General features: G+C 40.1%; 1 protein-coding gene across 2 annotated transcripts in view; it reads left to right on the forward strand.

Annotated features, from left to right (window-relative positions):
* Nucleotides 1-16,615, forward strand: part of BMP7 (bone morphogenetic protein 7) — a 122,508-nt gene that overhangs the window by 92,145 nt on the left and 13,748 nt on the right. For both annotated transcript variants that reach the window (XM_042461810.1, XM_042461809.1), the window contains exons 2-3: nt 250-442; nt 12,447-12,595. In XM_042461810.1, coding sequence (XP_042317744.1) covers nt 250-442; nt 12,447-12,595 — 342 coding nt within the window. The remainder of the gene's footprint in view (nt 1-249; nt 443-12,446; nt 12,596-16,615) is intronic.

Below are 16,615 nucleotides of genomic sequence, written 5' to 3' on the forward strand. Positions count from 1 at the left end.
AGCACCTTGTGGTACAACCAGTTCTGGTCCAGGGTCATCAAACATCCATTTTCTTAAGCATATTTCTTCATAGTAGGTCTTGACCACTGGTAGAAGTTTGCTCCTAATCTTCTATTGAAGATTCTGTTGAAGTATTTGCCTGTTGTGGTCTGTGTCTTCTCATGGAGGAACAAGAATTCTGCCATACAGTGCTTTGCAGATGATGAGTTCAAAAGTATGAGTGCCAACATGTTGCTTTTAATTTGGCAGTGGAGCATGACAGAGAGTTCTACCACCAACGCAGCCACCATCGGGAGTTCCGGTTCGACCTCTCCAGAATCCCTGAGGGTGAAGCGGTTACTGCTGCAGAGTTTCGGATTTACAAGGACTACATCAGAGAACGCTTTGATAATGAAACTTTCCAGATCAGCGTCTACCAGGTCCTCCAAGAACACCCAGGAAGGTGAGTGACTGATGCAAATACACTAGTCTGAGCAATGATGAGAAACTAAGAGCAGCAACCCCCACCCATTCATTTTGTAGCCCAGTTCAGCTGTTTGGATTGGGCAGTTAATTTGGTTAGCATTGATTTGGACCCTAAATTTAAAATGAAATTAAACAATCCAAATATTTGAGTCTCTCATTGCCCTAAACTGAGAAACCAAAATAGGTATAATCTGTTGTTTTTTGTTGTTGTTTTATGTAAGTAAAATATGAGGGGCAAGAAGAAGCCTGGTCCCAGGTAACATAGTATTAACTGAAAACAAAACTGAAACAATTTGAAACACTGTACAAGCAAAGAATTAAAGCAGAACAACTCATTAAAGAGCTCTTTTTTTGGTACAATTTTCCGTTTCCTAATGTCTGTTGAAATAAAACATTCAACTGCTTATGAAAGTGCTTAGGTCTTGTGCTGGGAAAAAGGTGGGGTAGTAGGTAAGTACTGTAGGTAGGTTGTAAGGAGGGAGCCAGTATAACCTCCCTAGGAAGAAAATTCTGGAGTTTGGGGGTTAGCTGCAGAGAAGGTTCTCTTTAATATTTCCACTAAAGGTGTGAATGATTGGTGGGACTGAGAGAAGCACCTCCCCTGAAAAGGTGAGGAATTGTTGAGGAAGGCTTTATGGCAAGACATCGTCCTTCAGAAATCCCAGATCTAGGCTGTATAGGGATTTGTTGGTTACAACCTATGCTTTGAATTGTACCTGGAAACAGACAGGCAGCCAATGCAGATGTTCTAACAAGGGAGACATGTGCTGTATGTTGTTGTTGTTGTTGTTGTTGTTATGTGCCTTCAAGTAACTACTCTCAGTTAACAATCCAGCTGCAGCCTTTTAAACTAGATGAAGTTTCCAGACACTCTTCAAAAGAAGCCCTATATAGAGTATGTTATAATTCAGACAGGATGTTAAGTAAGGCCTGTATCACCATGGCAAGAGCAGACATCTCTAGGAATAGGTTCAACTGGCACACAAACCTTAACTGTTGATGTACCTCTTGCTACCAGAACAAACTAGTTCAGGACCTGAACAGGTTCACACTCAAACTGTGAAACTTTGTCTTCATCAGGAGTAAGGTTGATGAATCATTAATCACTGATCTGCCTTGTGAATGACCAGCAGCACTTCTGTCTTGCCAGCATTAAGTTTCGACTTACTACATATTCATCTAGTCCATACTGACAGGCACTGGTTTGGATATGGGATAGCTTCTTTGGATTGTAAGGTGGAAATGGGATATAAAGTTGGGTGTCATCAGCATACTGATGTCACAAAGCCCTCAAACTCCAGACAACTTCTCCCTGAAGTTTCATTGTTGCTGTGTGCCTTTAAGTCATTTCTGACTATGGCAACCATGGGTCTTTCCTGTCAAGATTTGTTCAGAGTGGGTTTGCCTTTGCTTTCCTTTGTGGCTGAGAGAGTGTGACTTGCCCAATGTCCTCCAGTGGGTTTCCATGGCCAAGTGGGGGTTTGAACCCTGGTCTCCAGAGTCATAGCCAATGCCTAGTTCACTGTACTTCACTAGCTGTGGTTTCATATCATTGTTAAAAAGCACAGGAAACAAAACCGAACCAGTGGCCAAACAGTTGAATAAAAGTCACTCAGCACCACCTTCTGGACTCATGTATGGGGCCAATTTAACAGTGACCTCACATGTCCCATCCCCATGAGATGGCCACAATGATACAACAGTTTATAGTCCTGTATATACTTATGTATATGTCTAAAATTTTAGTCAAAAAGTGGCCCCAAAATACTGAATCAACTTATCCATGGGCCAATATAAATTCTGTACTTTAACTCTTTTTTTAAAAAAAGGAACCATCTCCTGGTAAAAGGCAAGAATGCAATCTCTCCTGGAAACACTGACTCTCTTTTACTCTCTCAACCATCCAGCCTTTGGGGTGAACACAGTTATGCCTGTTGGAATTTTGTAAATTTTTTGGCATTGATTTCCTTTGCTCCATCCTTTAGATCCTTTGTTACATGGCTCTAAGTTTTATGCTCGACTTATCTATGGGCCATGCCAAAATCCATAATTGTAGCCCCCAAACCTGCCCTCTACTTACACATGAGGTTGACTTATAGTTGAGTATATACGGTACTTATAATGTCTGAAAGACAAACGCTCCCCCTGTCCAGTTTCCACCATCGGTTATCTACCAATATGGCCAAAGCAATTTTTGTCTTGTAAGTGGGCCTGAAGCCATACTGAAATAGATCTAGATAATCTGTCTCATCCAGAAACTCCTGGAGCTAGAAAGTAATGACACATGTCATTGCCTTGCCCAGAAATGGAGTACTGGAGACAGAGTGGGATAATGGTCAAATATACTAATTCACCAAGAGACAGAATGGCATTCTGGTTGGGCAGGATTGCAGCAGCTGCTTCAGGCAAGCAAAAATTCTGCTGCTACAAGACTGTAGGAAGAAGCTAGCTAGATACATTTTAGTGACATTGCATCATCTCTTTCCCTAAGTGTGTAATTCAAAAGTGATGGTAAGATTTTTGTCCCAGGATAAAATCTGGAGCTATCACTGAACAAAAGTCCACTTCTCTTCTTCCAAGATGCTCCTTTTGTGCTTTTGTTGGAGATGCATTGTATAGCTACATCTCCCTTTAGGTTGCTTCAGTTCCAATTGCTTCCACCTAGACCAGTCTACAAAGAGGTTGTACAATCCTAGGAGCCAAAACAGTTGTTTTAGGCTTATTAATAAATGTGTGGATGTCTGGTTCAAGTCTGAATGGTTCAAGTGATTCTCTTGAAACGTGCTGTATTTTTGAGATCATGTGATACGACAGCTGTGTTTGGGATACTTGATATGAGGAGCCTGATTTATTTATGCAAATTATACCTTAATGTGGTGGTTGTCCAGTGGTAAGTATGTTTAGGTTGAACTCAGCCTTTTTCTAGGAATGAAGGAGAACTGACAGAATTGGTTTCACCAGTCCCAGTTGATGGAGCAGGCAGACAGGATAAAGCCAAGAACATGAAGAGGTGCAGAAAATTCCTTGACTGTGTGAGGTTCAGCCCAACTGCAATAGAGCTACTGTGTTGTGGAGAAGCAGAGTGTGTAACAGTTAGGGGTTAGGTTCTCTCTTGTGATATTCAGGGTCTAATCTCACAGGCTGTATTTTGGATAGCCAGGATAGATTCACTCTAGGGTTGCCATAAGTCAGAAGGCACACACTAACAACCAGTACCAGTAGATAACCTCCACATCAATCCTGTGAAGGTGTTCCCAAGACTTGAAAACTGCCATAGGGGTCCTTTTCTGCATCTCACTATTGGGGACAATATGATTGGGGAGGATTGAGGGATAGGTCTTTTTAAGCTGTGGTGCCCTAACCATGGAATGCCCTCCCTCTGAAGGCCTGACTGGCACCAATCAAGATATGGCTTTATATGAAAGTCTTTGGATCTCAATTTACTTTTAGCCATATACATAGTTTTAATTGTTTAACACTTTTCACACTTTTAAAATGTGTTTGAATTGCTTACTATGCTTTTATTATGTTTGAACAATTTATTAATTTTAATTTGGCATTGTTTAAATGATTTATATTGTTTTCTCCATTTGCTGCTCTGAGACACTGGATTCACCTGAAGCTTCTCTCCATGCATTCAAGAGGTCTTTCTCATTAAAACCTGGTTGGCAATGTGCAAAGTATACATTGGGGACTCCAATTCCTGACTTCAACCTTGCCCATTGCTCAACTGTGCTTGCTGTTTGTTGCAAAACAAGACACAATGTCTTCTTTTTCCACATGACTTAATGAGACTTTTCCTGTGGCATAATTTATTGACTGGTGTACCCTTTGATTTGATTTCGTGTTGTGACTTCTGCTTTTATAGCACAGGATTAATCATAAACCAAGATCATTTATCTAGCTGAAAAGGGGGGGGGAGAGAAAAGAGGAAATGGAATGAGTGAGTAGTCCATCTTGGAATGCGTTTGCTATTTGTGGGATTCTCTTCTTCTAGCGGTGTATCCCATTCCGTGGGGGCTAGAATAGGAATCGTTAATCCATTACTGCTGCAAAGTAAATCACTGGACACTAGTAGGAAAGTTCTAAATTTGTGTGGGAAGAACAACTCCCTTTAATTTCCCTTGCTGGAGGGTTTTACCCTTCAGGCCCACTGTTTGCACAGGACTGAAACTAAACTACAGGAAAACAAAGGCATTATACAATTTCCCAAACTTGACTCATGGTGTGCAATGGGATGTGTCATGGGTTCATTTCAGTTTTTTTTTTTAAGATTGGCTTCTTCTAAGTAAGGTTAATAAAATAATAAAAGCAGTAGCTTTCATGAATTGTGGTTTGTGGGTGAGCGAAGATGTTTGAGTCAAGCAGCGGAGGAAGCCTTTCACCTCTGGAAATTCCACATCAGATGCCAGTATGTGAGCCTCAGAGCAACACTTTTTCATCCTTGTTTCCTGTGGCAGCTGCTCAGTCCCATTTTGGTTACCATTTGAAAGCCCTACAGAAGAGTTTCAGCAGCAGACCCCTGGCAGACAAGCTGTGTGGTCTCCTTGATGCAAACCAGTTGAGGAGCCCTCAGAGCTCGCACCAAGGCCAGATTAAGATGGCCGGCACCTTGGAGCAGTTCTGAAAAGACGGTACTCTTTGTGCATGTGTACCTCTTTCTGGATTCTAAGGGGCCAACTATAATGGAATATTGGAAACACATTTTATTTGAATATTGCAAACATTAAAGCTCTGAAAGGCATACTTCAAACAATACAAGAAATTATATATTGAATCACTCATATCCACTGTCCTAAAAGTTCCATGAGGTACCAATGTAGGACTTGAATGCAGAACTCTTTGACCTGAGCTCTTCTGCTTGAGCTGTATTGCAACATGGATCCAAATCTTAAAGCCCTAAATAGAAAAATACAAAATAGAAGCAATTGTGATATAAAAATTACACTACCAAGAATTTACTCACTAAAAACACATCTGAAAATACCACTACCTTATTCAAACTGAAAAGGTCTTACTCCTTAGCCCTGACAACTATAACTCCTTTCCAGCTCCACCTCTCCCTCTCCTGAGCTCAACCATCAAGTAGTCTAAGAGGCAGTGAAACACAATGTACTGCTCATCTTTTTGCACACTCCACAGCTAGGAAATGAAGCCTGGGTGGTTGGTACATGCTACCAACAGTGGACTGGAGTGTGTGTAGGAGTTTTGGCCTTCAAGGCTTGAATAGCCCTGGTGGCACAGTGGTTTAAATGCCAGTACTGCAGCCACTCACTCACAAACCACAAGGTTGGGAGTTCATTTCCAGCCAGGGGCTCAGGGTCAACTCAGCCTTGCATCCTTCCGAGGTCATTAAAATGAGTACCCAGCTTCTTGGGGGCAATTGGCTTACACATTGTAAACCCCTTAAGGAGTGCTTAAATGCTTGATAGGCATTATAGAAATGCACTAGATATTACTTGCTATTGCTTCACTAAAGGCATTTCTTACAGCCTCAAAGGACAAGGTGTTTCTCTCTCTTTTTTTCACTCTGTGGGATGCTAGCATCAGCATAGGGCTCCTAACCTGTAAGGGTCAAAAGACTCTTTCGTACCGCACAGTTTATAGTGCTGTGATTCCACTTTAGCTGCCCTGGGTCCATCCTGTGGAATCCTGGGATATGAAGTTTAAGAAAGAATATTTAGAACTCACAGCCAGAGAGTTATACAAAACTACAAAGCCTAGGAATCCATGGGATGTTGCCATGGCAGTTAAAGTGAAAACATAGTGCCATGATTGTGAACGGGCCTTTGGAGTATTTGCTCCAGTTATACCTTTGATAATCCAGTCTTGGCTCTGTGGTACCCTAGCTTTTAGACGGTGACCCAGGGAATAGACCAAGTCAGACTGTTTCGCTCTCTAGGCAAGTGTTATCCTTTCCAGTGTAACAGAAATTTCAGGAAACTTAAAAGATCTAGGCCTGGCATAGCAATGATTGACAAGAGGACCTAGTCAATTTAAAATCCATAAGTTTATTTCCAATTGTCTACAAAGGAAAACATTAAACTCAGTGGAATTTAAGTTCCAAAAAGCTGAGATCCCGAACAAGACAAAATGGCTCTTTTTATATTATTGAAGACAAAGAAGCTTCTTCAATACACCTGTTTGGCTAATTACAATTTAAACATACAGAATTCTTACAATCAGAACAGAAATACATGCATACATTAAAACTGCATCATCACTCCTTACCCCCTCCTTTAGGAATTTAGTAGCTTTCCTTCTAACCTTGCTTCTGAACATAATAATAATAATAATAATAATAAATAAAAGCTTTATTTCTATCCTGCCTTTCCATAGATCAAGGCGGCATACAATAGTGGGATTTATCATCCCGATGACAGATAAAAAAATTATACATTAACAATGTATCCTTATCTTAAATTGTGTATATTATGTCTAATTTTGTTGGTGCCAGCTTCTTACAGGTCATGATGCTCTTTTTACTCCTTTGCTCTAATTTTTTCTAAACTCCAAGCCTCTATTTTAAAAACCTATTTTTCTTTAACCAAAGCGACTCCATGTTTCTATGGCTTTTTATTTCAACAAGGAATTTCCACCACACCAGGGCTTGGTAACCTGATGCTGTCTGGTATTTTTATTGCAACTTCTATAAGCCCCAGCAAGCATGAGGAACTATGTGGGTTGCCTAAAACATTTGGAGGACATCAGGTTGTCTCCTGCCGGCAGTGGTTTACAGAACAAGTCTAATATACATATAAATGAATCTAATTTTCTATAACTTGGGCTTCCTGTCGTCTTTCATTTCTCTCCCTTCTCTACTGTCCTTGTGCTCTCCTAGTCTTTCATTGCTCTCTAACCTCCTATATTTTTTTCAGCTTGAAGCTTCTTGGTGTTTTTTAAAAACCCTTTCCCTCTCTCTGTGGAACTCTACCCAATACTTGTTCACTTGATTCGTTTACTTTTTTTCAAAAAGCAATATCTTGAGGCTTGTTTATTTCACCTTACAAATATCTAAGTTGGATTGTCTTTTGCTTTGAGCTTTTAGTCTGTTCTTCTTGTTATTTGCCATCAAGTCAACTTTGACTTATGGTGATCCTATGAATGAGAGACCCCCGAGAGCCCAAGTCATCAATTGCCCTGATAATGTTTTGCAAACTCAGGGCTGTGGCTTCCTTGATTGATTCAATCTAACTGCAGTGTATTGTCCCTCTTTTTCCTGCTCCCTTCTACTTTACCAAGAATTATAATGTTTTGTAATGAGTCCCATTTTCTTGTGAGGTGGTGTATCCAAAGTACAATAGCTTCAATTTAGTCATGGTTGCTTCTAATGAAAACTTGGGTTTGATTTGCTCTAGGATCGCTTTATTTGTCTTTTTAGAAGTCTATTGTATCTGTAGAACTCTTCTCCAGCACCACCTTTCAAATGAATTGATTTTCCTCTTGTCAGCTTTCTTCACTGGCCAGCTTTCACAACCTTACACAGAAACTGAAAATAGTTTGTAGTCTCCCCATCCCTTCCATTATCATCTATTAGATTTTGTCCAATGGGTTTCTCTCAGGTACTTTATAAATGATAAAAATTGCTAGTAGTAATATTTACATAGAGTTTCCAGGATCTGAGATCTTGATGACAGGGTGTCTTGGAGGTCTCTCATCCATAGGGTTGCCATGTCAAAGTTGACTTGATGGAATTTAACAACAACAACAACAACAACAACAACAAACATTTACATGAATGTGTCAAGGACCCAGAAACTCATGACCTCCACTGAAACCAGCCCCAAATAATTAGCTATGCAAATATCTATGCAAAGTGTTCACAAGATGTTTGGCAAGTCATTGCATGCAAGTCAGCAAAACAGGAGTGTAAATGAAGCTGGGCATGTTTGGATATTCAATTATCAAGCCTGCACAAACAATCACACTATCTAAGTTTATACTTGTGTGGTACACATTTGCTATAAAAAGCAATATAATTTACATAGAACTATTTGTTTGGCTTGTAGGGTGAGATAGCAAATGTCTGTACGAGTGTGGCAACATCAGTATGCAAAGGGATTTTGCAGCACTAACTGTGTGAAAGAAGTTGTAGAATAGGCTTTCATAGACTTGGGCTATTTCCTCAGGTGCATGAACTGGTGTTATAATATCCCTTTGCATACCAAAATGCCAGATTAACACAAAGACATTGCATCATTAACCAGTTTTTCCTGTTTGGACACTGAGATACTCAAATCAACATGATCTGTGTTTCCCTGTATTCATCCCTAATTACTTATCTTGTACACTTATCTGTGTAAAATGGTAAAAATTGAGGTTCCACCATTAGGAAAACTGCTTTTTCATGGTTCAAGTTGTAGTTTGGAGTTGGAGTACCTTTGCAGGAACTGTGGAAGAACAACAAGAACAAGGAAATATCACTGTATGTGTGAATCAAATAAATTAAATATGTCACATGAAAATTTACGTCTTTTTATTAGGAGGATTGCAAATATTTTAAAACATGATAGCCCCAAAACAAAGATACTTTTATTTAGAGTTTAAGAAGAGGAAATGAAACAAACACTTCAGCATACCTGAAGTGTTCTGTGCGTGTGCGTTTCTGTGTAAGCTTTCTCAAGACAGTGGAGCTTATCACATGGGCCCTTGGAAATGGGCCCGGCATGGAGCAGAAGGGGGCAGGAAGGGAACGGAATGGGGCTATCATTCATTTTAATGCACACGAGAAGGGCGCTGATACCACCGTAAGTCTCCATTCTATTCTCCATCTGTCCCAGAGGAAGCGATTTTCAAGAAGTGTTCTGAACAGTTCTTGAAAATCGCCTCCTCTGGGATGGATGGGGAATGGAACGGGGACTTCCAGCGGCATCAGCAGCATTCCCCCATGCAGTAAAATGAGTGATATCCCTCTGTGCTGGGCCCATTCCCAAGGGCCTGTCCGATAAGCTCCAGTGTCTTGATATTATTTTTTAAAATTACATCTCAGTTTTCAATGTGACTAGTTTTGTATCTGTTTCAGTTGTCCAGTTGGACTGGTGTCCATTCACTGGCCATGTTTGCAAAGAATGATAAAAAGCTTCATGGAGGCTGCCCCCTAATATAGCTGGCTAAACAAATGTGTTGTTGAGTTTGGAACTGTGGCATATAGCCTCAAACAAGACTGCATTTGTAAGCCAAAAAGAAACCTTGTATTATTTATTTATTTATTTATTTATTTATATCCCACCTTCCTCCCAGTACAAGGACTCAAGGCGGCTAACAAGTCTAAAACTGTCCAAGTTAAAACACTATAAAACATGCAAAATACAAGTTTAAAAAACAAACAATTAAAACAATTTTTAAAATTACATTATTAAATTTTAAAGTTTAAAACTCTTTAAAACAAAAACAAAACAGCACCCATGTCATGCAAAAGCCTGGTGGCTTAAAACATCTTTACCTGCTGCTGGAAGGACAGCAGGGATGGAGCGATCCTGGCTTCCCGGGGGGGGGGGGGGGAGTTCCAGAGCTTGAGAGCAGCTACTGAAAAGCCGTTTCTCTTCTTTCCACCAAACGCACCTGAGAAGATAGTTTTACTAGTTGTGCAACTAGGCAGGATTCCTTTTTGCTCAAGAGGGCAAAACTCAACTTTTTATTTATTTACTTGTTCATGGCAGTGGAGCAAAGCAAGAGAAAAGAAGTTCAATGTTTCAGCATGCAGTTTAGTCACAATTGTGCCGTGTCTGCATGGAAAAGCAATGTTCTTCTTCTGTTCCCACACTGACTGATGCATGGGGCTAAAATTGGTGAAACATGGGACCCTGTGCTCTAGGGCATTATAGACATGTTTGAACATTTGAAGGGATATCATATTGAGGGTGGAGCTCTGGCTGCAAATGGGCTGGGACCACAGCGACTGCATGGCTCACTCGGAAAATGGGCTGCCACCGCGGTCCTCAACCTGCACCACTAGGAACAGGATTATCCTAGCTCCTTTTTGCTCTGGTCTAAAGGACCAGAGTGCAGCCTCAGAATGCCTTCACTCCACACTGGAGGCGTACATCCTATAAGTGGTGCACCTCCAATGTGGCTTGAAGCTGCTCCTTTATGTCCGTGTATTTCACCACCTGGACACAGGGCAATGGATGCAAACTACGGGAAAAAAGATTCCACCTAAACATTAGAAAGACTATCCTGACAGTTGGAGCTGTTCAACAGTGGAACACACTGCCTTTTGAGGTTTTTAAACAGTGTTGTGGGTTCTTTGATTGTATATTTCTGCATGGCCAGGGTTAGACTGGATGGCTCTTGGGATCTTTTCTAGCTCTATGGTTCTAAGTGCTCCAGAAAAGAGGGAGGGTTTGTTCTCCACACAGACCCAGAAGTTCCAGTGATAAGCTGAGTTTTCTGGACAGTGTGGAATGGCCTAGGTTTTTTATTGCATGTAAAAGCAGCTATTGCGTTGCTAGTAATTAGAAAGCAATGCATTTTTAATTGAATTTTCTGTGAAAAATGCAAAGCAGTGGGGAAAATTCTCACCTGTTACAAAAGAAATGGCATTCAAAAACCCCTATCTTGATACAAAAATGTTCAGTAATTTAATCTTATAAACACTGATACAATAAAAATATTAAACCAGCCAAAGACAACTTAGAAAATGACATCAAGGAGATAGAAAGCTAATGAAAATATTCTAAAACCACTTTCATCCTTTGATATCTATATTTTGGATCCTATGAAAACCAATTTTCCACTTAAACCACAGTTTAACTTCCACAGTGGAAATTTGGCCTTCATAGAATCTACAAGGCAGATACTGAAGCGTGAGTGTTGTTTTAGGAAATTTTTATGAGCTTTTTTTAAAAAAATCTTTTTGATGTGTTTTTCTAATTGGTGTTTTTCCATGTGTTCCACAGGCAGCCTCATTATTTATGTTGCCTTTATCTTTTCTGGAAAAAAAGGTCTGTACCACTCTTTAAGACACTGTTGAAACATTTGGTTGTGTTATATTAACATTTTTATTGTGTCCCTCTGTATATGAATAAACAATTTCACATGTTTGTATTAAAATAGGTGTTCTTATGCATTCTGGATTCTATCTTTTGTGACTGCTGTATAGTAATTGGTTGAGATATATTTCTGTTGCAGTGGCTTGCGGCTGATTGAAATATAGGCTTTAGCTGAGAGGTTACTTGTGGAGAAAAAAATCTTCTACATCAGTGCTAGCAAACAACTTTCACTTTACAATTCTCCTGTGAAGGAATTTGGAAAATGAGACAAAAGTATCTTCACTGGGGTTCTGACCGACAAGATTTTTTTAAAAAACAAAACAAAAATAAACCCTGACTGTATATCTGAAGGTGTTGTATGATTTTTATGTGGACATGAATTTTGAAGATTTGCAGAAGACACACTTTTTAATATGTTTATTTTATTCTATTCAAGAACCAGCCATTACTAGTGCACTGTCTCCTGAAGGCCAGTTCAGACTCCTTTAACTGTCTTTCCTGGGGCCTGGACAGGACTGGGGTATGCACAGCCTTCTAGCTGTTGGACTGCAGTTCCCATCACCTATAGCCAGTAGTGTGGTATGATGGGAGTTACAATCCAGTTGCATCATGAAGGCTGCATACTTCTTGCCTAGAGCTAGAGAAATCCTGACGGAAGCTAGCATTAAAAGCCATGCCAGAAAGTGGCCTACAACTCTAATAAGCCAGATACACACAAATCCTATGTGGAATTGAAGAACACTGGATGAATATCAGTTGTGAATTTTTTTTGTAAGTGGTTTGATTTATTTGCTTAAAACTAAAACTAAAATAGGTTTATTTTATTTTTTACTTTTAATAATGTAATCTCTCATAGCTGCGACCAAGTCCACTGATGTTTAACATTTAAGTTTACATCTAGTAAATTAGATTAATTTTTGGTGAATATTTTGCTAATTTTTAAAGTGGTTTAAAATTTCCCCTTCCCTATTTTTTCACTTTTCTTTCTAGGGATTCAGATTTATTCTTACTTGACACTCGGACCATTTGGGCAGCAGAAGAAGGTTGGCTGGTGTTCGATATTACTGCAACTAGTAATCACTGGGTGGTAAATCCACAGCACAATCTCGGCTTGCAGTTATCAGTGGAGAGTATAGATGGTGAGTCTCAAAGAACAACTCACATGACTCAGTCTTCCATTTCAGTTTCACTGCTGAGCCTATGACTGGTGGTGATGTTTTCACTTCTCACTTTCTGATACCCTGTTCACTTCTATGATCCATCCACCAGAGCTTGAAAAGTTACTTCTTAATTGGTTACTATTAGTATCCCAAGCCTGTCTCAAAGTAGCTAGCAACTGTTATAATTTATTGTGGTTCTTATATGCAATCAAGTTGGCTTCACTGTATAGTAAATGAGGAGACCTATAAGAGACTGAGGTTTTGCAAACTAAGGGTTGGGGCTTCTTTTATTGAATTAATCTCTGTTATAGAACTGTAGCAAATTGATTAAATGGGAGATAGATGGGAACGCTTTCAGATGGATTCATAATTGCTTGGAAAACAGTGCATTTATCAATGACTGCGCTCCAGACTGGATGGACATCTCCAGTGGAGTTCCTCAGGATTCTGTCCTAGGGCCATTATTCTTCCACATTTTTATCAGTGACTATGATAATGGGGTGAAGGGAGTTCTTAATGAGTTTGCAGATAACACAAAAATGGGAGGGCTGGCTAACACATTGGAAGGACTTTGATAAACTGGAAAAATGGGCAGAAATTAATAAAATGAAATTCAAAAGGCTACAAAAACAAATGTACAGGCTTAGGATAAGAGATGCATGGCTCAGTAGTACCGCATTTGAAAAGGACTTTGGGATTCTTATTGATTATAAGTTGAACATGTACCAGCAGTGTGATCCTACAGCAAAGAAAGCAAGTGCTATTTTAGTATTCACTAATAGAAGCATAGTTTCCAGATCAAGAGTGGTATTATTACCAGTAAGGTGGGACCTTATTTATTTACTGGGGTTTGTTTTCATGACCCTCAACCCTATGGGTACCAAAATCCATGGATGCTCATGTCCCATTATATATGGTGGTGTAGTAAAATGACATCCCTTATCTAAAATGGTAAAATCAAGGTTTGCTTTTGGGATTTTTAAAAAAATATTTTCAGACTAGTTTGTTGAATCAATTGATGCAGAATTTGTGGATACGGAGGGCTGACTGTACTGCATTCAGTTGTGGGCTCCTCATTTAAAGAAAGATGTAGAGCTACAAATCCTAGGATTCCATAGGATGGAGCTACAGCACTTAAACTGGTATCAAAACTGCATGATTTCTACAGTGCAGATGCACCCTACGGAAGCATAATGTAACCCAAACCAGGATTTTATTTTCCCTACAAAAGTGGGGCAGAAATGGGCAAAATGTATCCTCCTCGACTTTTTTGTAATCCTTGATACTCCTGGGGAAAAATGTGGGGGGATGAATTGCTCCTCCTGGAAGCTTCCAAGAGTGGTGACTGGGGCGGTTTATCGACCGTCCGCTTTGAGGCAGTCTCGCCGCCGCCACCGTTTGCTCCGTAAGGGAGCCGTCGCAGCCACACCGCGCGGCTCCCTTATGGAGCAAAAAAGAGCTCCAAATGGAGCTTCTTTCTGCGGCGTCTCTGTGACGTCGCGAGCGCCAGGGGTGCATTCGCGATGTCCACGGCGCCGCAACACATTCGGACGCACGCGTCCGATACGTAAAATGGCGCCGGCCGTGTGGAACGGCGGCCGCCCTATTGTACGGACAGAGTCCGTATTAGGACTCTAGAAGGGATGCCCCTTTTTTAAAATGGGACGTTCTGCGGACGTCCCAAGTGCCGGTCTGTAACCGGCCTGAGTTTTTAAATAGGTCACAGGGGCCTAATTCAATGTTTTGTTTAAAATTAAAAAAAACTGTTTTATAAATTTGAGTACAGACTTCTGGCCATACCTGAAATGCATGTGTGTGTGTGTGTGTTTTGTGTGTGCATTTATGTATTGTATATGTATTTTTGACAGTCCATTCAGAGTTTCAGGAGCAGGACCAAAAGTATAAAAGATGCCCATCCATGCTATTGGGGAATAGCTCATGGATGGTTAGCAGTGGTATACATGGCATTGGCCTGAGTCCAGCTCCAGACTTGGTTAGAATGTTGTTTGAAATTAAGCCAAAGATATTTGTTTGTATATAACAACCATCCATATTCCTTTATATTAACGCCAACTAGATCCTGCAAGGATAGCAAACAGAGAATTTTAAAGGCTCTTTGTTTACTCTTAGAGAGTTTGGATAAAGTATAGCAATGCAAGTGAGGCTAAAGTAATTCATTTGCCTCAGGCGCTCTGTCATCTTCTAGGTTGCTGATGCTTTCCTCCATGAGGAAATATATTGGATCAACAGCTGACTTTGTAGGATTTACTTGCTTTCTTGCCTGCAACTTCACATCCTGTTTGTCTCATTACACAGGAAGGGAAAGCTCTGTTCCAACATTAACCAATTTACCTTTACTTGGCAGGAAGCCCCATTGAATTTAATGGGATTTATTCCCAAGAACCCATGCACTGAATTGTAGTGTTCAAAGGAAAAATAGTTCAAGGATGGGCATTTGACATCACGGTGCCCTTTTCCAATATGAATGAGGGACAGCAATGCAATTAATACTTGGCACGTATAAGATTGATTTATTTGGATAATTTTATTTTAAAATGGCTCTTTGCTTGGAACCAAGGTGAAAGAAAAAAGAAAGATTTGGCATCAGACATGCTGAATCAAATGTATAAACACAGATGTGCTTTAGTTTTAAGCAACTGACTGGCTGTTAAGGAGAACTTTAACTGGCGGATGCTGTTCTTTCCTATTGATGTTATGTTAAATTCAATTAGGTTTTAATATAACTACATTTTAACTACATTTGTTTAACTACATTTTAATATTGGAGTCTTTGTGCTTTTATTTGTATCTGTTTTTAATCTAGTTGTGGACAAGTCTCAGCTTTGAGAGAAAAGCTAGATATAAATCAGATAAATAAATAAATGCTTCTCTCTAGGGCTGTGTTTCTCACCCTTTGGCTCTCCAGGTGTTCACCAAGTGAAAAACATCTTTGTTGTGTGTTTTTTTGTGCCTTTAAGTTATTTCCAGCTCATGGCGACCCACAGGGTTTTCTTGGTAATATTTATTCAGAAGGACTTGCCTTCCCCTTACTCTGAGGCTGAGAGGGTGTGACATGCCCAAGATCACTCAGTGGGTGTCCATGGCTGAGCAGGAATTCAAAGCCTGATCCCTAGAGTCATTGTCCAGTGCTCAAACTACTACACCACATCAGTTCTCATACTGGAAACATCACTCACAAGCAAAGCAGTGTAAGAACTGGAATGGGGAAGACTAAGATCAACCTGGAGTATGTTCAGAGGAGGGTGACCCAGATGGTTGGAAACCATGCTATTTGAGGAAAGACTTAGAGAGTAGAGTACATTTAACTTGGCGATATTATAGTCCTGTTTCAGTACCTGAAGGTTTATCATGTGGAATATGAGAGAAGCTTTTTCTTCTGCTGCTCCAAAAGACCAAAACACAAACTAATGGATTTTCATTCCAAGAAAAGAGATTCCATCTAAACATTAGGAATAACGTCTTAACTGTAAAAGCTCTTTGATCATAGGATAGACTGCCTTGGAGGGTGGTTGACTCTCTTTGTTTAGAGGTTCTTAAACACAGATTGGATGGCAATCTTTCGGCAATTCTTTAGTTGTGCATACCTACATGAAAGGGTGAGCGCTTAAATGGCCCATCTGGTTCTTTCAAACTCTGTGGTTATATGGTCATCCGCAACAGGCAATAAGAAATCTTTGGATTCGGGAATGACCATAGTGGCAGGGACATGGGTAGGGAAAAAAAGATACATTTTACCAAGAAGAGGAGCTGGAAGAGTTGGCTATGCTGCGACACCTTGCTGTCTGAGACTCAGTTCCTTGTGTCTAAGTACCTTTTGGCCAGTTGTTGGGAAGTTTTGTGGAACAGAATATATCATGTTCTGAACTATGAGTTGCTGATCTAAACTCTTCTCTAAAACAGATAGCATGAAATGACCTCTCATGAATTACCTCATGCATAGTTAGCTGGGTAGTATTTTCATGCTCAAAGTATATATAA

Source organism: Sceloporus undulatus, chromosome 4 (genome assembly GCF_019175285.1).
Source record: "Sceloporus undulatus isolate JIND9_A2432 ecotype Alabama chromosome 4, SceUnd_v1.1, whole genome shotgun sequence".
Lineage (NCBI taxonomy): Eukaryota > Metazoa > Chordata > Lepidosauria > Squamata > Phrynosomatidae > Sceloporus > Sceloporus undulatus.